This window comes from Ursus americanus, chromosome 14, assembly GCF_024610735.1.
Source record: "Ursus americanus isolate L20-20 chromosome 14, mUrsAme1.1.p, whole genome shotgun sequence".
NCBI lineage: Eukaryota > Metazoa > Chordata > Mammalia > Carnivora > Ursidae > Ursus > Ursus americanus.
Window position 1 is genome coordinate 64331571 of NC_142140.1, and position 27423 is coordinate 64358993.

Below are 27423 nucleotides of genomic sequence, written 5' to 3' on the forward strand. Positions count from 1 at the left end.
ATATTGGGACAGTGATCTATGTACATGGATACACAGGGGTGACAAACCATAGAAAAGAAGCCATATACTGCGGAGGGCAGAAGCCACTGGGTACAGACGGCTCTGCTCTAGGTGAAGAAATGGCCCAGGGGACCTCAGCATGCCTTTCTGAGTTGGGCTTATTCTGGAAATTTTCATTTTATATCTCTTCAAATATGCTTGGTTCAACAAAACACAAAATCCCCTGGGACCTTCATTTGCCAGACGGTTTAGCATAAGCAGATTGAGTGACTTTATTTGAAATATTCAAGGGGGTTGTAGCTTTTCCCCCCAGAAATGATGTGTTCATTAAACACTTAAATACTTTTTAAAAAATGAATCTAAGTTAGGACGTATTTAGGGTTGTTATAACTTAGCAGTTCATTTTTGTTCAAAAACCGAAAGTATGTGTCTAACAACCTGTGGCCTCAATAATATGTTAGTTTAAGATACAAGATGAACTCATATAATATTGCAACTGAACACATTAAGAAAAGCAGCCCGCCATTGCTTCAAACAAAACTCGCACGTTTGGCAATGTTTATTTTTAGAAGCAAAAGTGCCTGGCAATTTAAGCACAACAATTCCAACATTTGTCCTACTTAATTGTGATAAGATGTCATTCCATTCGACTGTTCTCGTTTTGTTTTATCATTTGATTATCCTTCCAAGTGGATTCTATTATAGGTGGAAATTAGGAAATTGCAGAGAAAAAAAAATATATTTAAAGTAACACAAAATCAGGGGCGCCTGGGTGGCACAGCGGTTAAGCGTCTGCCTTCGGCTCAGGGCGTGATCCCGGCGTTACGGGATCGAGCCCCACATCAGGCTCCTCCGCTATGAGCCTGCTTCTTCCTCTCCCACTCCCCCTGCTTGTGTTCCCTCTCTCGCTGGCTGTCTCTATCTCTGTTGAATAAATAAATAAATAAATAAATAAATAAATAAATAAATAAAATTAAATCTTTAAAAATAAAATAAAATAAAGTAACACAAAATCAATTCTTTACATTTAAATTTGTGTCTTCTTAATTAAAATAGAAGGGAAAGTATGGGTTAGTCACACATACTATCAATTTGTGTGTGTTCCTTAAGGGAAAAATTTTCTGGATTCCTCTGTCAGCAAACATGGCAACACATTTCACACCCTTTGTAGTCAGGACCTTGCTTTCCCCTTTCTTCAGCTTCTCTTATCCTTAGTACTCACATGTTCCCTCTTCTTTGGTTACCCTTATTAAACCCACTGTCAGGAAAGCTTGAGACGCTCATTTATACTAGAGTGTCAATGGTTGATATCTTCTGTAAGCATAATCTCATTTAAAGACACTGGCATTTTACCAGGAATCAGTAGCTGAAGCCAAAGCTGTTTAATAAAGGGTAAGATGGTGGGTAGAAGGTTTATCTGGACCACAAGCCTTCTGAAGTCCACCCCAGAGATGTTCATTGTGGACAGAAGTCCCTGGCTTGCCTGCCCGTGCAGATTTTGTGGCCATAAGCACTGGCTAGCACATGGACACTTTGCCTGGGGCACTTGGTGGCAGGTGCTCAGATACACTCACGAGGAGGGCATGTCTGGCAAGGCTGAGAGCAGCTTCTGTTTCCCGAACATTTTCCAAAGCCTTGGGTTTCGGGAAGTTGCATTGAGAGTGCCGACTGCCCTCCTGTAACTTCTGTTTGTCCATGAACTCCAGGCGGGCTGCTGTGTATCTGTTCACGGCCATGACCGACACAGCCATGCAGAGGGCAAAGGAACCCCACGCGAGGCTGTCAACAAAAGGCACGGTTAAGAAGTAGAGGGCTGTGGTTCCAGAATTTCCTGCTGGGGTCAGTCTGGTGAAAAACCAGCTCCTTGTTCCACCCCATTTGGACCTAAACTTTGGATCACAAGTTTCAGAGACCAGCCAATAGTGTTGTCATAGCCAGGTGGTTAAGAGAACGGACTTCGGAGTCATTGTGCTAAGTTAGCACTGTGGGTTTGCACCCGTCTCTTAAGAGCTGTGGGTCCTTGGGCTGGTGACTTCACCTCTCTGTATCAGGTTCCTCATCTGCAAAACTTGACTAATAGTAACACTGCACACAGGGTAGTTGTGAGTAATTCAATGAACTAATGCATGGGAAGTACTCTGCATGGTGTCTGCTAACATATTTTGTTGTGGCGGTGGTTGGCTCTAACCCAGGGCATGGCGTTGGTGTTGTTACTTTCTATCCCTACCTTCTGGAAGCCTGCTGCATGCTGAGATGATGGTCTACACTGTTCACCTTCCACAGAACCCAGCAGAATGTTTGCTGAGAAAGAACCTCAGCCAGCTGGCACTTGTGTTTTCAGGGGTGAAATTCCTAGGTAACAAAGAAGTCTCCTTATCCGATGACCTACAAAGAAACCTACCCATAGCTAAGTTCTAAACCCACTCCAGCGTTTCCAATCATCCCTCAATATGACTCGACATCAAGGATACCAACGGCTAGCGGAAAGGTCCGACAATAAACAGAAAAAAAGGCGGGGAGGACTTAGAGAAAAGAGATAGCACAAGGAACAGAAGAAAACAGCAACCAGAAGAAAACCCTTTGATCCCTAGCGATAGGAAGATATCAGAAGATGCTGTGGGAACAAAGCAAGATCAGGATATATGAAAAAGGAGCAACTGGAAAACAAGAAAGACCTTTCGGAAATTCAAGTAAGATCCAAAATAAGAATTCAATAGGAAGGTTAGATGACAAAGAGAGGAATATTGTCAGAAAGGATTACAAGAAGAAGGAGCTAGAAAATGTGAGGGATGCAATGATATCTAGAAGATTAATCCGAGACTCTGAATATTGAACTATGAAGAAGTTTCTAAAGAGAACAGAAAGCCAAGGAATGGAAATAATCAATGAAATAATACCAGAAAAATCCCTAGAGTTCTAGCACATGACTATTCAGATTGAAGGGCCCATCAAGCACAGGAAAGAAGAATGAAAGTGAATGAAAGATTTCACCTCCAAAGTGCATTATCCTGACATTTCTGAACACCGGTAATAAAAAGTAAAAACACAGGGGCGCCTGGGTGGCACAGCGGTTAGGCGTCTGCCTGCGGCTCAGGGCGTGATCCTGGCGTTATGGGATCGAGCCCCACATCAGGCTCCTCCGCTACGAGCCTGCTTCTTCCTCTCCCACTCCCCTGCTTGTGTTCCCTCTCTCGCTGGCTGTCTCTATCTCTGTCGAATAAATAAAATCTTTAAAAAAAAAAGTAAAAAAACACCAGCTTACCCATAATGCAACATGAATCAGAAGAGTATGGAACTCTTCCCAGAAGCCATAAGTTCTAGAAAGAAATGGAACTACATCTTGACATTTTTCAGGGAAAATGATTTTCAACAAAGGATTCTACACTCTGCCAAATTATCAATCCAATACAGAGCATCGAATAAGTACCTTTCCAAATATGCAAGAAATAAAATAATTTCTCCCTCACTGAAACCTTTTGTAGAGAGCTACTGGGGGATGTGCTCCCATGAAATGTGAATGCAAACTAAGTAAGATAACGATATGGGACCTAGGAAGCAGCTCTCCAGGACAAAGGAGTGGCAAAGGGAAGTGTCATGTGGCAGCCCTGTGGCACGCCTCAGAACAGCAGAGTGGAGAGGAAGACGGAAGACTTTGGTGGGGCTGGACGAGTAGGGTAGGGAGAGACAGAATTGAGAGATTGCTATGTTTATGCTACTGGATTTTTAAAAAGATTTTATTTTTAAGGAATCTCTACACCCAACGTGGGGCTTGAACTCACAACCCCGAGATCAAGAGTTGCATGCTCTACTGACAGAGCGAGCCAGGTGCCCCTGTTTAATACTATTTGATTTTTAAAAACGATTTGCATCTATTTCTTTGATTAAAAGTTAAGTAATTACAATTGGAAACGGAACAAAGTGATATAGGAAACACATAGACACTTCTACAGATTCCGTTGACGTCTGGGATCTACTTCAACCCACAGCATAAATTGGCCATAGTTGTGGCCCACCTGCCACTGATCTGAGCTCTAGTGCAGCTGTGTTCGCCACCGGGTGCAGCACCGGTGACATCACCTAAGAAACGACGACACCTGTTTGGAAGGAGGCAACTAAGGTGACACGCAGGTGGAGAGAATGGTGCGATGCTCTAAAGAAATGTTTGTAAAAAAAATAACTTCTTCGGGCTGGGACACAAACTAAGAGGAGTACAACATCAAATAAATGATGTGGGTTACAGTGTCAGGGATATGTTCACCAAGCCCTAGAATGGTAGGATGAGGGAGTAAACCTAGAGTGTGTTACTTTGTTTTACAAAGAGAAAAGTAACATAAGAGATTGTTACACAAGATGAACATATGTGTGTGTGTGTGTGTGTGTGTGTGTGTGTGTGTGTGTAAAGCCACAGCTGTGCACTGGAAATCCATATCAAAAAGAACCCCTGTGATCTTATATGGCTGAGTCTTTCCATTAAGAGACAGAACTTTAACGTCCTGGCTTGGTCTGTCCATTAGAAACAGGGGCTGGGTCTCCCATCACTGAATTATTTACTAGGCATTATTACTCAGGACTTTCCCCTGAAGCTGTGTTTAATAATGGAATACCATCAGTGTGTCCATCGCTTGAGGACTTGACTCTGGGCCCAAGATTTTACAAACATAATCTCTTTAAATGCCTATGAACGCATGAGACAGGTGTCATCCCTTCACGGAGGAGAGAGCGGGGCTACAGAATGGTTAAGAAATTCATCCAAAGTCAGATGGCGGAACAATGGCCAAGGTCGGTAGTCCTTCAAAACCTCTGTGCATCCCGGCTGGCCCATCAGGACTTGGGCACCATGGCCAGCAACTCACCAGTAGGACCAGCCATAGTCCCACGTCTGAGGCTTCCAATCTTCTGGTCCGAGGTTCACAGTGATTTGAAAAATGGTGGTGTACGTAATGTGAGCCACCATGCTGAGGAGCCCTGCAAAGGAGAGCTCCATGAGCCATGGTTAGGAATGGAGTTTCTCTACGAGCCACGGTTAGGAACGGAGTTTCTCTACCTTACCTGACTTGGGTGTAAAAAAGCCAGTGGCACCCTCCTTGAGCCTTTCAAGCAGCCTTCATGTTTCACGATCACACTAATTCCTTATTGTCATGAATTCACACACAGTGGCCATGTCATTCCTCGCATGACCAACTCTCCCCAGTCTATGACGCCCGATCTCCCTAGGCTCAGAGGCTCCAATGTTCCATTCTCTCTTTCCCAGCACAGATGAGGGGTCATTGAGCTACACTTGGCCTGATGCCACATTCTACAGTGTTCTGTCATGTTGTTTTTTTTCATGTGGATGGTTTGCTAACACTTAAACACTGGGATACTGCAGATAAAAATCTGAGTGTTTCTGGCCCCACTAGACTCCCATGGCAGTAATCAGGAGGAACAGAAATCCATTGCCAATGGGATTTTCTTTCCTTTGTAAGTGTCTTGGCCTTTTTCCTGGAGACCCCTGAAGACTTTTTTTCCCATACGTTTGGTAAGACACGTTGAGGATTCGAATTCACTGTGTCTGTTTTTCCAGGCACTTGGAGGAAGCTTTCTATATATAGAGTTTGGTCTTCTGTTCAAGGAAGCTTTCTTGAATTTTACTCTTAAACCCTAGTTGTTTCATTGCTTTGTCTTTCTTTTGCGGGGACTCTGATTACACATATGGTGTTTTAATTTAAAAATGTATGGCGAATGGTGGTCCGTTAGGGATGGCTTCAGGGGCCCAAATAGAAATGAGTTCTAATCAGTGCGGGCGATTATTTATATGTTAATAGGGCTGGCTAAAGTCCTTGTGACGTAAATTCTCAAACATTCTACCTGACATCCTGCTCACAGTGGAAAGTGATCAGACATCCAGAAAGAAGCCTACTCTCCTGACATTGGGGGCCCTTGGGCATGCCAGGACCTTGGAAGAGTCTCCAAGAGTCCATAGCCTGCTTCTTTGCTAGGAAGATCCAGAAATTGGATTTTATCATCCTATTCACTGATGATACGGCTTGGGAAAGACACCTGACATTTACGAAGCACAGAAGTGAGCTCCCAACTGGACTGAGGCACTATTAACAGAGCTTTGAGTATCGGGACAGAGAAGCGAAGGAAGTCATCTGTTCGGGGTTCTTTTCTTGATGGAAAGGCCAACTCAGGAGACCAAATGAAGTTTCTCTAAAAGTTGCTTCGAGGACACAGAAGACGCCACCCCCCCAAAAAGGGAGTTTTCCATTCTTACATGTACACCAAACTTGAATAAAGATTTTCAGCAAGTGACCATTTCTTGCATTCTTACTACATACTAGGCGCATTCTTACCTGGTCATCACCATAGTCTTTTAAGAGAGCTGGCTCAGAGAGGTTGAGTGCCTTGCCTGGGGTCACACAGCCATGAGGTAGCAGAGATGTGAACCCAGGCAGGATTCCATGCATAACCGCCCTACTAAATTAGGCAATTTCTGTTCTCGGAGCCGGCCTCTCTCCTTCCCAGAGTTGTGATAAAGACGCAGTAAGACGTTTTATTCTCCATCCTCTATGTCTACCCCCTTTCTTTTCATCAGTCACCTAAGCATCATTGCTCTCCCCGCAATGGGGTTAACTCAGTGACTTCTCCGGTAGACCAGCCAGCTGTCCTGATGAGCCGGCCATCGACAGAAAAGAGCCAGCCTGCACTTGGACGATGGGGACAGCCAGCCTGAAGCTCAGTCCCTCCCGCTGGGGCAGGGTGGGGACTCAGCCTGTCTCAACACTGCTGTGGGCAGGTACCTGCGAGCACCGTCAGAATGGCCACGGACGCGTCCACCTTGAGCCAGTGGAACCCCGAGGCGTGATAACTCACTCTGGAGCCCAGGAGGACGGCGCTTGTCAACAGCAGAAGGATATTCAAGATCTCGGCCCCAATGGACAACCATAGAACACCTGCCAAAATGTGAGGGTGACAGAGACGCTGAGCATTAAAAAATTCAGAAGTCCCGCCACGTCGAGCCCTTTGATTTAGTTCGCTTCTAAAACAAACAAAAATAATAAAAAATAAAAAAACAAATGCCAAGGGGTAAAAAAACCCAAAAAACAAAAAAACCCCACAGCTACGTCTGTTGAATCTAGAAAGTTGGCAGTGATAGAGGGCTCCTTGGGGTTGAGAGAGGATTGTGTAAATATTGTCCTTCGCTGGGAGGGAAAAACACAGAATAAGAGTCTGATGCGAAGACATGAGAGATGCTGGGGGTCTCTCTTCCCCAGCTCAAAACCTAATGCGTTGTTTACATTTCACCAGAAGACTTTTTCTTTGTCTTTTTAAAGACGATACACACACTTAGAAGGCAGAGACGTCTGAGAGTTTAAGAGCCCTGGTTCGAGATCCCAAAACCTTATTTGTGTCTATGTGAGCCAATTCTTTGCCCTTTGGAGCGGACCCCGCCTGCGGCTCCGAGGAACTGTGTTGGAGATGGAGGCAAATGGACCACGGGGACAGGGAGGGAAGCTAATGTTCCTGGAAGTCCTCCAACAGAGCAAGCTAGATGCTGGGGACCCAGTAGTGATGAAACAGGCATGATTCATGCCTTCACAAAACCTTTATTCCAGCTGAGGAAACGGATACTGAGAAAGTCATCGCGGATTTGGTGAGTGTTACGGAGACACGGTACTGTAGGCAGTGGTGGCCGGAGCTCAGCACAGCATCAACCGTGCACTGGTAGCTTGCAATGAGCCACGGCAGGAGTATTCCTACCCTGGGAAACAGCAAACACTACCCGTCGGGGCTTCCCACCCCCCACCCCCAGCAAAATTTTCCAGGCACATGCAAAGACCCCACGGTTCTAGCTTTGGGATTTGACTTCATGGGAAAACCATAAATTACCCTCATCTTTCCCCCTATCCCAACAAAAACAATACAAATTATCCAGATTATGGGGCGTGCTGGTGGGCGGAACACCAGGGAGGTACCTTGTTCTTCAGCTGGTATTACACTCTGGAAACTCCTACACTTTTCACCTAGAACACAAGGAGAATATATGCGTAAGCAGGAGGAGCTGGGACAATTAGCGACAGACTGTCTTTCGAGTGCCTTCCCTCTATCCCGGGTCATTGTGAACAACGATTGGGGGGACTGGCAGACTGGTTTATTGTTCGTGTGCTGCCCCCCACCCACCCCACAGGAGTGTGATTCAATCGCACCCCATCCCCGTGAGTCCGGGCTTGGCCATATGACTTTCTTTGGACAGTGAACTGGGAGCTGCCGTGAGGTGGGTCATTTCTGGTCAGAGGCTTTAAGAGCCAATGGGCTGTCCAATGGTTCTTGTCCCCATTGGGTCTGTGATCACAGAGGCACACGTCCAGTCAGAGTCTCCATCAGCCTGGGTCCCTGAATGGCTGTGGGGAGGACTCACCCCTTGCCGACCTTGCAATCCACACAGAATAAACTAGAAACGAACGTGTCGACTTAAACCACTAGGATTTGGGGGCTGCTTTTTACATCTGGACTGATACTGTGAGCCTTAGATCGGGGGTTCTCAACTTCCCCAGCAGCATCCATTACGTATGAGCCCCAGGGAGTTTGTTTCCAGTTAGAGGGAAAGTAACAAAGTTTGTAATGATTTAAAAAAATGAATTAGAGCAGGGGCGGCTGGGTGGCTCAGTTGGTTATGGGTCCAACTCTTGATTTGGGCTCAGGTCATGATCTCAGGGTCTTGGGATGGAGCCCTGCCTTGGGCTCCAGGCTGAGCGTGGAGCCTTCTTGGGATTCTCTCTCTCTCCTCTCCCTCTGCCCCTCCCCCTGCTTGTGCTTGCTCTCGCTCTCTCTCTCTCTCAAATAAATAAATCTTAAAAAAAAAAAAAGGAATTGGAGCAGATTCAGATCTGTTACTGAGTGACTTAGTTATTTGCATTCCATCGTGCTTTCTGGAGTGTGGCAAGACAGCATGTGCACCAGAGACTAGGCAGAACCCACCCAGGCTTAGTTCATGCTCCAGAAGGGTGGGCTTTGCCTCGGAGGACCATCTGCATTGAGTCCAAGTTCCTCTTCTTTCATGGCCAGCCTTCTCTACCTGTCCTCCGAACACAGAGCCCTTCCCTTGGCTTCAGCTTCTCCCCCATCAGGCTCCCGCAGGAAGGACCGTATGCACAAGCAGGGGCGTGCTTGTAGCGGTGCGTGTCTGAAAACCGGGAACCGTAAGATTTGCCATGCTCGTTCCCACGAAACTCCGTGGGCCCTGGGGCCTCATTGCTTTGCACGTGTGCAAGGCACTTCTGCTGGGTTATAGGAGGAAGAGGAGCAAACCCTGGGTTTATGATACAGCCATTTGGTTGAGCCGCCCTGCTGGGATACATGCAGAAGGGCCTCACCTGTCGCATAGGAGGGCGTTTACACAGCCTGGAGGACGGCAGCCTCGGGGACCCATCTGCCCATCTAAAGCCGCAGGGGCCTCTTCAGCTTTTTAATTAAGTCAACTTCGCATTGAGGCAATGGGTCCGTTTTCCTCACGGATTCTGAGATTTGGGGGCAGCGGCTGTGATGCTATGGTCACAGCCCCCCAAATTTGTCTGTGTCCCCCTGGTTCGACCAAGGAGGCCCCCACAACATTGGGGCACATCTCTATACTCCTGTGCTGCTCTCAGAGAAACTTTGTGCTCTAAACCTCACTCTCTTCATCTGTGAAATGGGCATCATACAAGTCCTCCAATGAGAAGTTGTGAAAGTGTTCTGTGAACTGCCTGACTTTTTTTTTTTTTTTTTTGAGTGTTACATTATTCATAAAGGCGAGTACGCATAGCCTTCGACAGACTTGGAGGCCAGGCGCAGACAGGTTGGTAGAGTCAGAATCGGAAACTGGGCTCTCCCACCTGAGACCCCGTATCCTTTTGCGTATGGCCACCTGCTATCTTTCTACATAACGCTCGGGGGACTCCTCGTCTATGTTGCCTTCCCAACAAGCCTGTCCTTTGTCACAGGAGTAAAGGGGGGGCCAGGTACAGAGCCAGGGGCAGGGCAAAGAGAAAGTGGAGGCCAGCCAAGGATATTAGGAGACTTCACCAAAGGTCTGAAAGGCTGAGTTCAGCCTGGGCGTGGAGTCAGGCCATAGTGACCCCTTGATTAATCTCAATCCTCAGAAATGGTGTTCCTTTTGAATGAAGCCAGTGGGATTAAAAGGAAAAATCTTCCTAAATCCCATGAAGCCAGAGAGGCGGGCGTTAACAGAGCTCGGAGGCAAGGGGTTCACTAGCCAGGCGGGGCAACAAGCCAGCTTGGGACACGACAGCCAGGTCCCCAGCGCTGGACTCTTGCATCCCTGTCTGCTCGTCCCTCCACTTCCGCCCCCCATGGGGTGCCCAGTCCCCTCTGTCCTTGACCTCTGGCGGGGGGGGGGTTAGCCGACCAGTGAAGAATGGGAAACCAGCATGTTTTGTGGACTCATTGCACCGCCTAAGGAAAAGAACGCAGTGTAAGCATGGTCTCCGCCCAGAGTCTTCATTTCAAACGGTGGAATCAGACGCATTGCCCCCCTTGAAAGGCACTGGGGCAACAGGCACGGGGATAGGAAGAGGTGGCTTGAGCAGGGGACGTCCCCAAATCGCACTCCAGGCAAGGGCTCCCCTGGAGGGTCAGCTTTTGCAGGGATGGAGATGAAGCTGATTCAGAAGGAAAACAGCCACGAGGCCTCTCAGAGCAGCAGAGCTGGGGGTGGTTGGGCTTCCCAAGGCCCCTCTCCTGGGCTTATCTGGACTAAGGGGCTCCCTCTCCAGGCTGGAGCGCTTGCTGGCAGGTCTCCTGAGCAGCCCGCGCCCCTTCTGACCCTCTCACCGAGCACCGTTTGGGTGCCCTCCCGTTCACCTCCAGCTATAAGCCTTTTCTTTCATGTACCCCGAATCTCCCAGGCGCTTGTGATAAATTACACTTAAGAGCAGATGTTTGTTTGGAGTGATCTTTAACTGGGGGCCCCAGGCTATACTCTGCTGCAGACGTGCTTTCTGGGGCCGATGCAATGTGTTCAAGATACTTTTTTCTTTTAAGATTATTTATTTATTTGGGGGGGGGGAGATATCAAGCAGTGGTGGGGAGGGGCAGAGAGAGAGAGAGAGAAAGAATCCGAAGCAGACTGCCTGCTGAGCATGGAGCCCCATGCAGGGCTCGATCCCAGGACTGTAAGATCATGACCTGAGCCGAAACCAAGAGTCAGGGGTCCAAACGAGTGAGCCACCCACGTGGCCCTTCAAGATATTTTAAAACTGGGAATTTTCACGTGGAAATCCAAATATCTTACTTGCCTTGAAAAATCAGAGGATCTGACAAGACTGAGCGCCTAAGTCCCCATGGCTATAAAGCTGAGCTGAGGAAGGGGCTGCCCCCTTTAGCTGAAGATAAGGTTTCAAGGTCATTGGCATTCCCCGATGGCCTTGCTCCCTTTGCTTCTCTCGCCACCTTCTGTGGGCATTGGTTTTCGACCTGTGATGACTATCTTCTGTTTTATTCTCTTGTATGTTTGCTATTACTTTGGTTATTATTATTATTATTTTTTAAAGATTTTATTTATTTGACAGAGATAGAGACAGCCAGCGAGAGAGGGAACACAAGCAGGGGGAGTGGGAGAGGAAGAAGCAGGCTCATAGCGGAGGAGCCTGATGTGGGGCTCGATACCATAACGCCGGGATCACGCCCTGAGCTGAAGGCAGACGCTTAACTGCTGTGCCACCCAGGCGCCCCTACTTTGGTTATTATTTAATAAAAACGGAAGTCTAAACGTTTTGGTCTGGGGGCATCTTATAACATGGGGAGGTGATCACATTTCTCTTAAGGGGAAAAAAAAAGGTGTTCTGGAGTAGATGTCCTCTTCTTGGTTCTTAATAAAGGGATGACAATATTTAGGGACTGTGGTTTACCTGGACAACCTTACTATCTTAGGAAACATATTAAAATGCGAGCAAAGGTTTTTTGGCTTGATGGACACAAATGTATTCGTTGGCAGTTATAAGATAATTGCCCTTCAGTTAAGTTTTGGGCTTATGGGGGGAAGGGGAAACGGGGAGTCTGGGTTAAGAAATCGGAGCTCTGTGTCTTACTCTACCAGTATCTAACTGTTCAGTCTTCAAGGGGGGGCACTTCTGCCTCTAGAACTCGGTTTTCCCATCTATAAAATACATCCGTTGTTTTAGGTAAGACTTTCACAAAGAATGTTCCTCCGAACAGTCTTTTTCTCTGTGGTCAACTAATTTTGGGAAATACTGGGATATGTAATAAACAGTAAATGGTCTTCTTTATTGTGAGGCTTCTTGGAAATTTTAAGACGTCAACGTGCACTGTGAATTTTCAAGAAGAAAATGTAATATGCAACATTTTCCAATTTTTTTGACAATTGACACTTTTTATTTAATTTTACAAAGAGCACCTCAAAAGGCATCTTGGGGGGGGCGTCATCTTTGAGAAAGCCCAGCGAGGCGCTTGTTAAAGTCTCTTTCTGGCATGGCATCAAGTATAAATGAGAAAGGGGTCAAGAATGACACTCTGTTTCTACCTGGCTTAGCGCGTGAATCACTGAGAACCTCAGCCCTCCTTAGAATTCAGCCTGTGTTCCTGACAATATATTTAAAAACCTTTCAGTGGTGTGATCCATGAGAAGGCAGTGTGTGTGAGTATATGCGTGTGTGTGTGTGTGTGTATGTGTGTGTAAGTGTGTGTAAGCCTGAGAGACCCTCACACAGCCGTTGTCCCCTGTTTTAGTTCGAGAAGGCCCCCTCCTGGGACCCCGTAATAGTTTTTTATCAGAAAGCTCGGGACAGTTTCTATCATCTATCTCATAGTGTTTGCGTGAATAGGTCAAGCACGCGCCATACGCTGGGAGATGGTTTGCACCTGCTTCCAGTCCTGCCTGAAGCTGGTAGCTTTGACATCATTTAAGAGATGAAGCTTCCAGTCCCCAGCCTTCCCTCAAGGCCAGTCCCTGCAGAGCCCTTTTCCCAGTTCCCTGGTCATTGGGGAAGCAGCTCCCAACTGTCTAATTTTCTAATTCCTGCCCTCGGTTTCAGGTTCCACTGCAGCCCAACCTCCCCTAACATTACAAACAGTGATGCTTCTAATTTTCTTTAGGTTTTTCTTTCCAGGGAACATTGTCTTGCTCAGTTCCTTGTCCTGGAGAGACCGTGACCTTGTGTTGCCGGAGGGGAGAAGCTGCCTCAGGTGACACTAAAGAGCCGTGTGAATTAAATTCTTCCGTAATGAGGCTTCCACGTGCACCTGCCTTGTGTTCCAGTGCAAATACCGGAACCGTCCTGTCTCAGACCTTTGCTCGCTCCGGCCTGTCTGCCTCGAAGAGCCTCAGCCCTAATCTCTATCTATTAAAATCACAGTCCTGCTTGGAGGTCTGGGGAAGCCACCTCCTTTATGAAGACTTCGCCATGCCCAGAGCTGTCATAGGTCAGTCTTTGTGATAACCATTATCATATTTGTCCTTGTTTTAGTTTCATCTCAGTTCTCACCACGGTGGCTCACTCGCCCTTCAATCCCTCCATTCTCCTAGCACATTCTTCCTGTGCTTAACAAGGAAATGGCTTCTAGCAAATTCATTCCGTGCGGCTCTGAGTGCCCTCTTTCCAGAGGGCTTTGCTGTACCCTGGGTCATGTTTCTCTGACTTTGGTGTGTGTCTTAATCACCAGGGGAGCAAGGGGTTGGGCTTACCAGCCTTGTGACCTGAAACTCTGAGCCTCGCTTTCCTCCTTTGTGAGCTGAGGAAATCATATCTACTTTGCAGGACTATTTCAAAGGGTTTCCAGAGACAAAGGTCTAACTTGTTAAGGATTCTTACTTCTGGTGGGCGCTCCACAGAGGGGGTTCCCTTCCCACCGATGATGATAAAAGTCAGTTTTCTAAGAGAACCTGACATTCCAAGACCCCCTTAAAAGTGCGAGGACACGGTTTAGAGACGGATGGGTCCGCTTCGGGTCCTCTAGGGACTGGGCGACAGTAGCAAATGGTAAAAGCAGCGGGCACTGTCGTTTAATCTTTATAATAACCCCTGGTCACGAGTCCCGCGACCGTTCCTATCTTACAGCCGAGAAAACAGGCGTAGAGGGGTGAAGAAGCTTGCCCAAGGACACAGAGGCAGTCAGTGGCCACAGAGGCAGTCAGTGGCCGAGCTGGGACTCAAAGCCAGGCGGCCCAGCTCCAGAGCTCCCTGTACCTGTCACCCACCCCCATCCCCTGCGGCCGTGCTCACCTGCGCTGCCGAGGCTCTCCTCACAGGACTGCCAGAGCCCCACGTGGAACCTGCACTGGAGGAACTTGTCATCCCCTGTCTCCCAGAAGTACTGGACAGCCTGGCTCCCGTTGTCCCTCCTGCCACCGCTGCCGTGGCCCCCGCTGAAGTGAATGCACTGGAGCCTGCCCGGCTCGTCCAGGCACAGAGGCTTTGCCACCTTCCGGGTCCCCTCGCACCAGTGGCTGCTGCCCAGGGCGGTGAGGGAGAAGGCCAGGGCGAGGCAGACGGGGAGGACGGTCAGCACCAGCTGCCGCCTGGCCCTGTCCATGGCTGGAGGAGGTGTGCGGAGTCAGGATGAGCAGCGGGCCCCTCCCTGCCCCCGCATGCTACCCGCCCCTCTCAGCCCTGCCATCTGGCACCCTTACAGGCTTCTCTCACATCCCCCCGGGGGATCCTGGGTGCCCCCCAGCGTGTGGCATCCATGTGTCACCTGTGGCTGGAGAAGCCACAACAGGAGAAAGCACAGAGTTCCCATCAGCAGAGCTGGCCCTTCAGTCCTCCCAGGGAGTGGGTGAGTAGGAGGGGGTTGGCTTTCTGTTTTTGTCTTTTTCAACCTGAGGTAAAATAGGCAGAAGACAAAATTTACCCTGGTGACCATTTTTTACTCTCGCATGATTGCACATCCCATCCCGAGACCTCTTCGTCTTAGGACACCGGAGCTCTGCCCCGGTGAACACTCACTCCCCATCCCCAACCCAGGCACCTGCCATTCTGTTTCCTGTCCCTATGAATGTGGCCGCTCCTGGGACCTCCCGTGAGTGGGGTCATGCGGTATTGTCTCTGCAACTGGCTTATTTCACTCAGCGTAATGTCCTTAAGGCTCACCCGTGTTGCAGCAGGTGTCAAATTCCCTTTTAACGCTCAGTAGCATCTCGCTGTGCGGATAGACCACATTTCGTGTATGCATTCACCTGTCCACAGACACTCGGGTTCCTTCCACCATTTGGCCCTCGTGGAGGGCGTTGGTCCTTGACTGAAGACCAAGGGCATTTGGGCAGGTGTCTGGGTGAGTCCTCCCTACCATTGCCTTTCGCATTCATCAGGGTACTCAGTGTCGGGTGCCAGAAACGGGGAATCCCATAGCCCGCACAGCCTCTTCCCTGCCCAGCCCTCCAGAGACAGGGACTGCCAAGGACAACGTCCTGTTTCGGGGACTGAGAGACTCAAGGTGCCGGCAGCCTGCTCCAGGGCCGAAGTGCTGTGCAGAGCAGGGGTGGGCGGCACACAGCCAACAGGCTGCAGCATTCAGCACCATCCTGGGGCCTCAAAAGCTGCCAGGCAAAGCCCATGGCACCCTCACTCCTGTCCCCGCCCTCCGGGAGTGGTGACACAGAGGAGACTACAGTCACTTCTTGGGCAGAGGACACTGATGCAGGAACGAGGCCAGGGGGAGTGTCACGGAAGATTCCACGTGGTGTGTGAAACACACAGGTCCTAGGTTGCAGATCAGCACCCCCTGAGGACACCCAGATACACCTGCAGAAATAATGGAGAATCCCCGGACCAGGCAGGTAGGAGAGAAGGGCGGTGCCATGTGGGTCACTCTCTCTACTGCCTGCTGGCACAGGCAAGGGGGATGCGTCCTGTGAGCCCCGCATTCGCGGGCTTGGCCACCGGTCTTGTGGGAAGAGGGTTTATGACATCTTATCACTAGATGGCATCTGTCCAACCGTGGGGAGGTCCTGGGTGGCCCCAACCCCTCTCCCTGCAGAAAAAGAATGTTTTTGAGAATAAGTCCAAAGAGATTAGCTAGAATATTATTACCGGGCAGGCATTTCCTTTGCCAGTGTGCAGCCTGGAAGACATAGTCGTTTACGTGTGGTTCCAGAATGGCTTTCCGGCCGTAAGGAAAGGATGGGAGCATTGTTGGGCGCTCTTCGTCCTGCTGTCCCGGACACGACCACATTGATTCCAGAGATCGTACTATTGTCCCAGTCCATTTTCGGGGTCTTTGTTTGCTATGAGCATTTAATCGCTAAGGTTTAAAATCTTGCCCCGTGGGGATCTTAAAATTTCCAAGGATTTCCATGAAGCGATGCTTACTCGTTTTTCCCCAACCGTTCAGAATTCATTCACTCAGATAAGTTAGCGAAGACGAACTCCTCTGTTCGACTGAAATGGAGAGAAAAATAAAACTACCCTAAATGAAAACACAGTCTTCTTGTCTCTTGCCCACCTGCGTCTCAGCCAGGCAGGACCTCTTCCTCCCGGGTCTCAGGTCTGGAGGCTGGGAAGCCTGGGCAGGGAGAGGTGGGGCGAGAAGGGCCAAGTAGAGGCTTTCAGAGGCCCCGCCAGAGCCCCGCTAGAGAAAAGGAACACCCCTGGAGAGTTCAAGGAAGATCAGCCTTGCCCAGGTAGCCGCATCAGTGATTCTGGGTCTCCTGACCGGGCCATTGACTGCTGTGTGGCTGCAGGCCAGCACCCTAACCTCTCTGCGCCTCATTTTCTCAGCCGTCCAGTGAAGAAATCCGCACACTCTCGCAGGGTTATTGTGAGTATGAACGAAGCAGGTGGGCGTTGGCTGGAAGATTCTGCGCATGCGCACATGGCGCGCCTGCGCAAATGGGTTAGTTACCGTGCGCCGGTGGTGCGCGGCGTGCAAGCCTCGGGCAGGTGGGCCCGGCGGCACAAGGGGCGATCCGGAGGTGCTTTTGACTTTCCCCCACGTCGTTTGGCTCTTGGGTACACAGAACCCGAGTCCTGATTGGGGGTTTGCTTCAGGGCCTGGGTCGGGAGCTGCTTTCTCCCTCGAAGTGTTTGCATAGACGGGGCTCCCCCGACGAGACCCTGCCCTTGGGGCTTCGGCCCACGGGCCTCGTGCACTGAGCAGGGCTTCGGGAGCAGAACCACGGGCCGCCTGGCTTTTCTTCCCCTGCGGCCTCTGCTGAGGAAGTCTCTGGGAGCACAGCTGACTTGAGGGCAGGTCTGGGAAAAATCTCCCTGCCTTTGGGGGGGCCGGGGCGGGGGATGAGCCACTGCTGATGAGAAACCCCGGAGAATCATCGGTAGGTGGCCCCAGACCGGTTCAGACGCCCTCCGCGCGGCGTGGAGAGGGTTTGTGCAAACATTTCCTCGCTCTGTGCAGGGAGGAATGCAGGAGGAGGCCGCCTGTGGTACATCTTGGACTGTTCGAGAAACGCACCCGCGCCTGTGAAGTGGCAGGGGGGAAGGTGAGGCCGGCACCGGGCGGGGCAGCGCCCGGGAGAAGGAAAGCGGGACCCCCGCCCCGAGTCCACGCGCTGCCCATGGACACCCCTGCTGCCCGGGGGGCCAGGCCTCCCTCCCCCTGCAGGAAGCGCTCTCCCCTGGCCCCTGCGAGGCCCATGCTCGCCCTGCTGCTGCTGCTGCTGGTCCCCATCAAGCAAGTAAGAGCGGTTTATGATTTGGATTGTTGATGCTTGCTGTGAGGGTCAGTTCTGCATCTTTGCTGATCCTAGAAGCAGTTTCGGGCTCTCCTAGGCAATGTGGGAAATATAAAACAGTATTAAGGCAGTAATGATTACCCGTAAGCCTAGTATTCAGAGGTCATCGCTGTTAATATTTTGGCATATTTCCTGCAAATCCTTTTTCTCTGCGTGTTTCTGGGCAGCAGAGATTATGATGCATAAAGTGTTTTGTATCCCGGTTTTCCCCCTTTACACCATTTTATAAGCATTTTCCACTGTCAGTGCGAGCTCTGTAAATAGCATTTGAACTCGTCCCATAGATCCTCCTGTCTGCTTTTACAATTTTCTCCGGCCTGAGTATTTAAAGGTTGATGGACTGTGGGTTTTTTCTCTTTTCTTTTTTCCTTTTCCTTCCTAGTATAAAAATATAGAATGTTCATTGTTTAAAAAAAATGTATAAAATCCGAAGAAGTATAAATACCAACTTTATTTTATTTTATTTTTTTAAGATTTTATTTATTTATTCCACAGAGATAGAGACAGCCAGCGAGAGAGGGAACACAAGCAGGGGGAGTGGGAGAGGAGGAAGCAGGCTCATAGCAGAGGAGCCTGATGTGGGGCTCGATCCCAGAACGCCGGGATCACGCCCTGAGCCGAAGGCAGGCGCTTAACTGCTGTGCCACCCAGGCGCCCCTAAATACCAACTTTAAGTCACTGTATTCCCACCACCCAGAAATCACCCTCTTTTGCCTTTGGGGGGCTATACTTCCAGACCTTTTTCCGCCATTTATTTACATAGAGGGTTATTTTTTCCCCAACAAACATAGGATCAGACTGTAAACATTATCTCGCTATCTGCTAATGTCTTAAATACGCGAAGAGCTAACACTTCATTGAACACACGATGCTCTAAGGTCGGTGTCAGGTGTGTCCCTCGTATTAACTCATTTTGTGCCCCTCGAGGGAAGCCCTCCTTCCTGTTAATCCCACTTAGAAAAGTGAGAACGCTTTTCTGTGTCAGCCAAGGTAGCCCCACGGCGTGATGTTTGAGGGCTTCAGGGTGGGTCTTACAATGTATGTGACCGACTTGTGCAGGTGGACAGTCTGGTAGCTTGTTTTATTCTTTTTATTATTATTATTCTTCAAGATGTTATTTATTTATTTATTTGAGAGAGTGCAAGCGAGGGGGAGCAGCAGAGGGAGACGCAGGCTCCCCACTGAGCAGGGGCTCGACCCCAGGACCCCGGGATCATGACCTGGGCCGAAGGCAGACGCTTCACTGGCAGAGCCACCCAGGCGTCCCAGCTTGTTTTATTCTTATCCAGGGAGACTAGACTTTTGCCCCTTTTCCCATTCGAGGTTCCATTGTTATCCTGGACCATGACGTGAAGGAGCCCCAGTCCCATTCATCCAAGAAATGCAGGTAACGAAAGTACCTTGAGGAAGGGCTCTCTTCTTCCTTTGGTCCATGGGGGGAGTTCGTCCCTGTGTGTAGCCTTTGGGATTCTTAATCCCTCCTGCCCCCATCTAGGGAAGGCTGTGGTGCCCGACCTTGTAAGTGTTCACTTCATCAGGCTTTCTTTGGTGCTAACCTGGAGCCAGACAGGCAGAAAACACCTGCCAAATTCTCTGCATCCGATCTCTCCCAGAGGCTGCCTTCAGGCCCTCACGGTGGTGAGGATGTGAGCCCAATCGATGGTTTCTTGGAATCCCTGCGGCAGTGGCAGCCTCTGGGATAGCGGCAGGGCCGTTGCTGGGCGAGTCCATACAGAACTCACATCCTCACTTCAATTCTCGGGACATCGCATATTACAACTGATACACCCAGCTAGCTGTCTAGTTTCCTTCCCCTTCTACGCGCGATCGTGCATGGGTGACCAGGCATTGCTCACCGGGTGCCAAGCATTGCTTGCAGCACTTCGCATCCTATCATAAATGGGTCTTGCTGAATCCCCCTGCAAGCCTCTCACGTGAGTGTTATTCCTGAGCCCGTTTCGTAGTCGGGGAAATTAAGGTTCATGGGAGTCACATGACTGTCACCTGCCATCCTGTGCCATCATCTGCCTGGAGGCAAGTCCCTATGTTCTCTCTTCCCTAGCATTCCCGTGCAGGCTGTGGACATGTGAATACCTATATGTTACATCAGCGAAATCCTCAGTGCCTCAGGCCGGCAGAGGACCCTGACAAAGCCACACCTTGTTCCTTTCATCGGGGCGCATTCCTGATCAATAATGTCCCTGGGAGCAGTGTCCCCTCTCCCGTCTGCCACCCGGTCTGTCCTCAGAACCTCTTCGGTCTGTCTGTCTTCCAGGGTGCGTCTATAACCCCGATGACCACCCCCCTTCTGGGTTCTCGGTCTTAAAACCCATATTTTTCTTCCAGATGTTTACATTACAAGGCTTTGCTAGACTTTCATGATGGATTTTGCTCACAGACGCGTTCCCTGCGTGGAATATAAATGACCGCGGCATGTTTTCTGGCAGGAAGTCTTCCTAAAATTCACTTAATGAGAAATTCTCAGGGATCGTGTTTCGTTTCTAAATTCAAGCGGGCCACCCCCCCCCCCGCCGGTCTCATTTAAGTTAATTAGCCGTTGCTTTGACTTCACATAAACTCTCTCTAAGGCTCTTTGAGAAGTGAATTTGTGGCTCTTGCCTACATTGTGGATGGGAGCGTAAAAAGGTGTATATTTTTAAATCTAGGGGAAAAAAAAAAAAAAAGCTTGGCGAGGTTTAGGTTGGCAGTCCATTATCAAAGCCCTTTAAAAATGTGTATACTCTATGACCCAGAAATTCCAATTGAAAGAATTCCTCCTAAGAAAATAAAGATGTGCTCAAATGTTTAATTATAAATATTTTCAGTACAACAGCATTTATATTAGCAAGGTCTCGGCCAATGGAAGTGTTCGATGCTGGAGGATTTGAAAACTAAATCGTATCACATTCATACACAAAATATCACGTCTCTGTTAAAACAGTGCTTTAGAAGCACGGCTCTTGAAATGGATCTATATTCAACAACGCATCTTCTTTTTTTTTTTTTTTTTAAGATTTTATTTATTTATTTGACAGAGATAGAGACAGCCAGCGAGAGAGGGAACACAAGCAGGGGGAGTGGGAGAGGAAGAAGCAGGCTCATAGCGGAGGAGCCTGATGTGGGGCTCGATCCCATCACGCCGGGATCACGCCCTGAGCCGAAGGCAGACGCTTAACCGCTGTGCCACCCAGGCGCCCCCACAGCGCATCTTCTGGTGAAAACACAAAATAAGATGATTTCCTTTTTTGGTTCAAATAAAAAGGGAAAGAAAAAGAAAAAAGTAAACGGAAGTTTGTGCACAGAGAGAAGAGTCTGGAAGGAGATGGTAATTTCTGATACTAAGATTATGATTCCACCTTCTCCCCTTTTGGGGGCTTTCCTGCCATTTTTGGCTTGATTTACAGAGAGACGTATGTCTTCTCGAACAGAGAATACAATAAAATGTATTGACAGCAATGCATAGAAGGTCCTTTTTTCCCCTTTTCCTCAACCCCTCCTCCGTCAAGGTAGTCGTAGATGGTGGCTGCCCGTGCAAGCGACAGAGGAATCAAGATCCAGTCGATTTTTCCAGTTACAAAACACCCATTCATACTATGTCCTTTCCTCCTTACCTTGCTTGGGTCTGAACTTGGATTCGCCTCTTGTGTTTTGCGTGTCTTTAGGATAAGTACCTGGGAAGACACTCTGTCCAGCTCCCCCAGATTGACCAAATTTGGTGCTTTGTAGGGTTCCTTCTTCTCTTTCTCCCTTCGTCCTTCCTCCTCCTCCTTCTGACCATGGCCATCAGTCATGGCAAAGGGCAGGGAGAGAGGGTGAAGTTAGTCCAGGGACACAGCTCACCTGCATGGCTAATTTTATTATCTCTTCCTTGGCCAGTTCCAGTGAGGTCCCTGAGGATATAAACAGCACTTGTCCCTGAAAGGGTCTTACTTCGGTGGCTTGGAGGATTCTGGAAGCTGATGATTTGGTTATCCACTTCTTTGCTGAACTTGTGAAAAATCATACAGATCCAGTTATAGTCCCATTAGGATGTCTGTTTTCTTAAACAGCGTGTTAATAAACTTCATCTTGACTCTCGTGCCATAACTCAGAGACAGAATGTACTATGGGAGATTGAAAGTTTATTGGAAACTGAAGCCTGAGGATAAATGCCAATTATTTCCCCATGATTGCCATCATCATTATTACGTATTGGCTAATCCCATGGTTTCCAAATTGTTTGCTGAGTTGCCCCAAGGCACCACCAGGAGCTCTCAGTGCTGCTGTAAGTTATCTTAATTTTTCAAGGGAAGCAAAGCGATGCATGACATCTGCCAGACCCTGCAAATTACTAGCTCGAGGAAGTTCATGGTTTCAGCATTAGGTCACTCCATTCCCTTTGATGATGTCGTATCTCTGCAAAGCTGGGGTTTTGGTAGTTTTTGGGTTTTTTTTTTTTTGTTTTCTTCGGGTTTTTTTTTGCAGCTGCTGTGATAAAAAACCAAGTACCCCCCAAACATCAATGTGGAACATGACGGTGCCGAGTCTGAGTCCCACGTTTGGGCAGTTGTGCAGCCTGCAGTAGGCACTTGTTAGGAGGCAAATACTTAGTTGTTGGACCCTACCTACTTGAAAAAATGGGACCTTAGGGATTTCTTTTGGCTTAGGGGTTCCGGGGACAAATGACAGAGTCACCGAGGGAGCCATGAATTGAGAAAGTTCGGCAGCCTCCAATCTAACCATGACTATACCAGCTCCTCTTCAAAAAGTTGGCCGTGGAATTCTCTGGAAAGGATGCAGAGGTGCTATTCCGAGACTCCATCACGCATTCCATAGTATGGGGGGCTGGGCCATGCTGGGCAGAGGAGGGAGAGGGTAGACTGGACTGATGACTCAGAAGGCGGAAGCGTGCCACCCACTGGGCTCATAAGGGGTTGGGGGTTTTTTGGTGGGAGTTGTGGGTGAGTGTAGTGTGTGTGTGTGTGTGTGTGTGTGTGTGTGTGTTTGAGTGCCTTTTGGTGGACCATCTCCCCAGTTCACACTGGGCTTCTCCACTCCCTGTTGCTACGCCTGTCTTACCTCATTCTTTCAGGCTGTCTGCCTGGCCCAAGAAAGCATTTGAGTTTGTTACCCCTTGTGAGAGGACACAAAGCCTCAAAGCCAACTGAACTGGATGATCTGATCCCAGATCACATATCTCGCCCCTCCCGTGTTCATCCCCCCCTCCAACTGCACCCCACACCTTTGCCTCTGTTTCTTTAGCTGGAAAATGAGGACAGTGACTCCTGGCCTGGGCTAGGGGCTTGTATTCAGAGATGAAAGACACGTCTTGGCCCTCAAGGAACATATGGCGTAGTGAAGGGGATGGACAAATGAACCACAATGATAGTACCACATGATGGGATGCAGGACTTAGTCGTGTGTGGGGTCGCAGGGCTCTGGGGAGAAGGGTTCTTAGCTCAAGACTTCAGTGACAGAGGTGGTCAAGTATGACTGGGGTCGTTACGGTTGAGTTGAGCCTTGGGGGGGGGGTGAGCAGGGAGTGGGCCTGATGAAGATGAGCGTGGAAGGGAGGGCCTGTGGGAAATGCAAAGATGCAGATTCAAAGAGGAACGTAACTGGGGCCAAGAGACTTGGCCCTGGGGGTGGCCGAGATGTGATGTCAAGTGGACAGGCCATGAGGGGAAGACTTTAGGCAGGACAGCCCTGTGAACCTGTCTCTCTGGAGCAGTGTGGACCAGGCCAGAGGTGGAGGAAATGGGAGGCAGGGTTAGACAGGAGAGAGGCGTAGGACAGAATCTGGTGCCTGGTCGGATGACATGGAGGGAGGAGGAAGGAGAAGTCGAGGACAACTCCTGGTTTCTGGTTTGCGACCGATGGTGCCAATGCAGGGCCACTAGGGGTGAGCCTCTTTGGAACCCGAGAACGACAGGGTATGACCATCACTTGGCTTTGATTGCCAGCCAGTTATACAGTTGTCTTCTCTTTAGCACATTCTAAGTCCTTTAGGGCAGAAGCTGTGTTTTGTCCATCACCGCACCCCCTTCAGTTCCTCCCTAATGCAAAGCCTGGTACACAACAGGTGTTCAATAAAGATGAGTAAACTGAGGACAAGAAAACCCCTTGAAACCCCCTGTTGTGTTAAAAAAAAAAAGTGGTACAGATGTGCGATTACATGTTGTTAGACAACTCTGGGAAGCCCAGACGTGTGTGCTGTATTTTTAAGGTTCTATGGGAAAGGGTAGTTAATGTCAGAAAGGAAAAAATCCCAAGGCCTCCTTAGAGTAGCAGAGTATCTTTCCACCCAGTCTTTGACTCTCAACCCACAGGTAGCCAGGTAGGATGGTGTAGGTCCCTGCAATTCTTCCAGCCTTCCCCTGATGCCTTATTGGGCCCTTCTTAGTGTGATGCTTCTCTTCTTGAGGTCCGCGTAAGCTTAGGGACATGCAGCTATTCGTCTGGTAGGGCGTGACATTCAGGATAAGCCTACAGCCTCTTCTTAAAATGTCAGCCTTCCTTGAAGATTTTGGGGAGGAAAAAAGTCTTTTGTATCTATATTAAAACCAATATGATTAGGTTATGGAGTGAAGGTCAAATCTGTATGCGCATTTAAGATAGAACTTAAGATACCAATGTCATGGGCCATTACGGCCACTTCAGTGGGAAGTTTTGAGATTCATGGTGAAATGATCACAAGGCCGCCTCTGTCGTGAACTGGGAGTGACCACGGTTTTTTTTCTGCCCAGGTTACAGGATCCCTCCTTGAGGAAACAACTCGCAAGTGGGCTCAATACAAAGAGAAGTGTCTGAGAGACTTGCTCAAGGAACCTTCTGGTAAGCAGGTGTATGGGTTCTGTATGGCTGTGTAACAAATAGCTCCACTCAGGCTGAAAGCAATCACCACCATCATCATCGTCATCATCTATAATCTCATAGTTTCCGTGGGTGAGGAATTCAGACCAGACACAGTGGGGATGACTTGCTTTTGCTCTAAATGTCTGGACTTGAGCTGGAAGGCTCAGTGGCTGGGGGCTGGGATCATCTGAATGCTTGTTCGCATTTACAGCTGATGGCTGGTAGTGGCTCCCAGCTGAGAGTCCCTTGGCCAGAACACTTTCACGTGGCCTGTCCATGCAGCCTGGGCTCCTCACACCATGTGAAGCTTCCAGAGCAAGCATGACCAGAAGCCGTGTTGTCTTTTATGACCCAGCCTCGGAAGCTATTTCTCCCACGTTCGGTTGGGTCTGGTGGTTACCAAGGCCTACCCAGGTTCAAGGGAAGGGAGGAGAGACCCCCACCTCTCATTATAAAAGAGCATGTGAGACAGGGTATACATAGATGTGACGATTCATTCAAAGTCATGTGTCCCAGCACACGCACCGCCAAATCGCATGACAAGGGCAACGGTCGTAAATTAACCTGGGACTCATTTGGGTGGGTGGGTGGGAGGAGGTCCTCATCCCCCCGGGGTGGTGTCTGCATCTGAGTCATAACATTTCTCCTATCCGGGTCTACACTAGGGTCAGAGTGTTCTAGCAAATATGTTAATGGTTTGATCAGTCCAAGGCCTCTCCTGCCCTCATGCTGACCCTTTGGGTGCATCCAGATTCTTTTCTTTTTTTTAATTTTTTTTTATTTTTTTAAATTTTTTAAAAAATATTTATTTTTAAGATTTTATTTATTCATTTGAGAGAGAGACAGCCAGCGAGAGAGGGAACACAAGCAGGGGGAGTGGGAGAGGGAGAAGCAGGCTCCCAGCGGAGGAGCCTGATGTGGGGCTCGATCCCAGAACGCCGGGATCACGCCCTGAGCCGAAGGCAGACGCTTAATGACTGAGCCACCCAGGCATCCCAGATTCTTTTTTTTTTTTTTTTTTTAAATGATGAGATCTGGCCTCTCCTTATCCTCCTGGGTCCAGAGGAGGACAGGACACCATAAACTCTCTCTTCCTTCTCCTGACCCAAAGAGTCCCAGCCTTCCAGCCATACCCCTCTCCCTCTGAATATTTCTTCAGCCCAGGCTGGTGGCCATCAGAGCTTGGTACCTGTTAAAAGAACCTCCCTCTCTTTAGGGAATCCTGCTTTCTGAAATCAAAGTAGGGCACGTCCTCTTTATTTGGAGTCATGCCGTGAGCAGCTCGGCCCGGTGAGTGCTGCTTCCCAGGGACCATGTGCTGACGCTTGGCAGCCAGGTCCGCAGGATACCCTGAGCCAGCGCGTAACCTGACAGATCTGCATCTTTGGGGTCCTGATGCCGGTAATGTGACTGTTCAACCCAAGCGGCCCCCACATGCTCGCCCCCATAGGGAGCAGACAGGAATGATGAATGGTTCCCAGGAGGGAGGAGTTTGCACTATGGGCATTTGGGACCCAGCCTGAAACCCCTTCATTTCATTCCAGGAGGTCCATAAAGCTGGGTCAGATGTTTTTAGCGTCTCATCGCCCTGTGCCAGGGTATAAATCATCTCCTGAATTTGAGATGGTGCAAATGCCTCATAATGCTTGTTGGATTGGTCGTCAAATGGGGAACTATCACCAGACAGAGGTTGTGTTGGATACAGGCAACCAAGAGCCTCAATTCTCCAGATCCTTCTATACCCACGGGTCTTTTTGCCCATTTTACAGTAAGGGTGTTCCAGCATCTAACTGATGAGGGTTTGACAGCTCCTTAGTTAATTGTGGAACAGAAGGCACTGGCTGAACCTCCAAGTGTCCTCCTGACCCCGAGTTTGTGTGATAGTTCAGTACATGTAAAATAAACCATCACCAGCGTGACGTGCACACTGACATCACCGACAGGACTGCTGCCAGAGGTCAGGTTGGGTGGACAAAGCCACAGTGCTTGGGGTGCATGGAGCGTTCCTTCCTCCCCACGCTGTTCCTCGTCCTTGACCTAGCTGGACAGTGGGACACCCGTGCTAGTTTCTGCCTGGGGTACACCAGCTTCCCGTGCCAGGGAGAGGGCTCTGCCTCCATCGGTGTCCCTGGTCCTCCAGCACTGCCCTCATTTGGGACCTTTTCTCTCCCCACAGGGACCTTTTGTAACGGGACCTTTGATCGATACGTGTGCTGGCCTCATTCCTCTCCAGGAAATGTCTCTGTTCCCTGCCCTTCGTACTTACCTTGGTGGCGTGAAGGTAGTAAGTCTTATTTTGCCATTTTCTGGCAGTTCCCTTAAAGGCTGCTCCCACCTGGGTAGGCCCGCCAGGGAGCAGTTAGAGAGAGCACACTCCAACCAAGTGCTTGTCTCAAGGCCTCTTTCCCCACAGAAGGTCTCCTGAGCTGTCAGGCACACACCTTCCTTCTTCTCTGGGCACCTCCTCTTGCCTTCCTGAAGTTCTTCTGCGCCTAGGTGCCCCATTAATACAAGAGTCCTCTTTTCTTTGAAGATTGGAGAGTCTAGGCCCGGCTACCACCGAATTTGCTGCAGTGAGGGTTGTCCTGGAGAGGAGAAAGAGGTGGGGTGAGATGGGGTTGCTCACATCCACAACTTTGGGCCTGCTGGATGGAGAAGGGCGTCAAAACTACCCTCGTGATAGCGTTCGAAGGTGGCCCTACCGGATGGTGCTTTTAAGCCCTGTGGGCCTTGGATGGAGTCTTTCACCGCTCAGCTTGCCCCCATCTTGCTTGAATGAAGTGGCTATTCCGTAGGACCCCAGGAGGATATCCTGCCCCCACCTGCCCCAGCAGCCCAGCCTCTTGGTTGGTTTATTCTGGAAGGGGGAGAGAAACAATTACTAGTTAGAACTCTTTTGCCTTGGA

At 49.3% G+C, this 27423-nt stretch overlaps 2 protein-coding genes across 2 annotated transcripts in view; one reads left to right on the forward strand and one right to left on the reverse strand.

The window, feature by feature from the left end:
* Positions 1–1517: 1517 nt before the first annotated feature.
* On the reverse strand, positions 1518–14529 carry GSG1L2 (GSG1 like 2). The gene is made up of 5 exons (XM_045797204.2): positions 14220–14529; positions 7959–8006; positions 6783–6935; positions 4854–4965; positions 1518–1779 (listed from the first exon to the last, which is right to left on the reverse strand). Exons 1-5 carry the CDS (start codon positions 14527–14529, stop codon positions 1518–1520), a joined length of 885 nt encoding a protein of 294 aa, XP_045653160.2.
* Positions 14530–16806: 2277 nt separating this feature from the next.
* Positions 16807–27423, forward strand: part of GLP2R (glucagon like peptide 2 receptor) — a 52053-nt gene continuing 41436 nt past the window's right edge. Inside the window, exons 1-4 of the mRNA XM_087867747.1 lie at positions 16807–16874; positions 17554–17626; positions 24409–24496; positions 24539–24607. Coding sequence (XP_087723873.1) covers positions 16807–16874; positions 17554–17626; positions 24409–24496; positions 24539–24607 — 298 coding nt within the window. The remainder of the gene's footprint in view (positions 16875–17553; positions 17627–24408; positions 24497–24538; positions 24608–27423) is intronic.

What these genes read in the sequence shown, in the direction of transcription:
- GSG1L2 (XM_045797204.2), bottom strand. Translation starts at nt 14,529, where the DNA reads ATGGACAGGGCCAGGCGGCAGCTGGTGCTGACCGTCCTCCCCGTCTGC. An exon ending in GGAGAGCCTCGGCAGCGCAG is followed by an intron (nt 8,007 to 14,219) that starts GTGAGCACGGCC and finishes CTTGTGTTCTAG; the next exon opens with GTGAAAAGTGTAGGAGTTTC. An exon ending in AATACCAGCTGAAGAACAAG is followed by an intron (nt 6,936 to 7,958) that starts GTACCTCCCTGG and finishes ACATTTTGGCAG; the next exon opens with GTGTTCTATGGTTGTCCATT.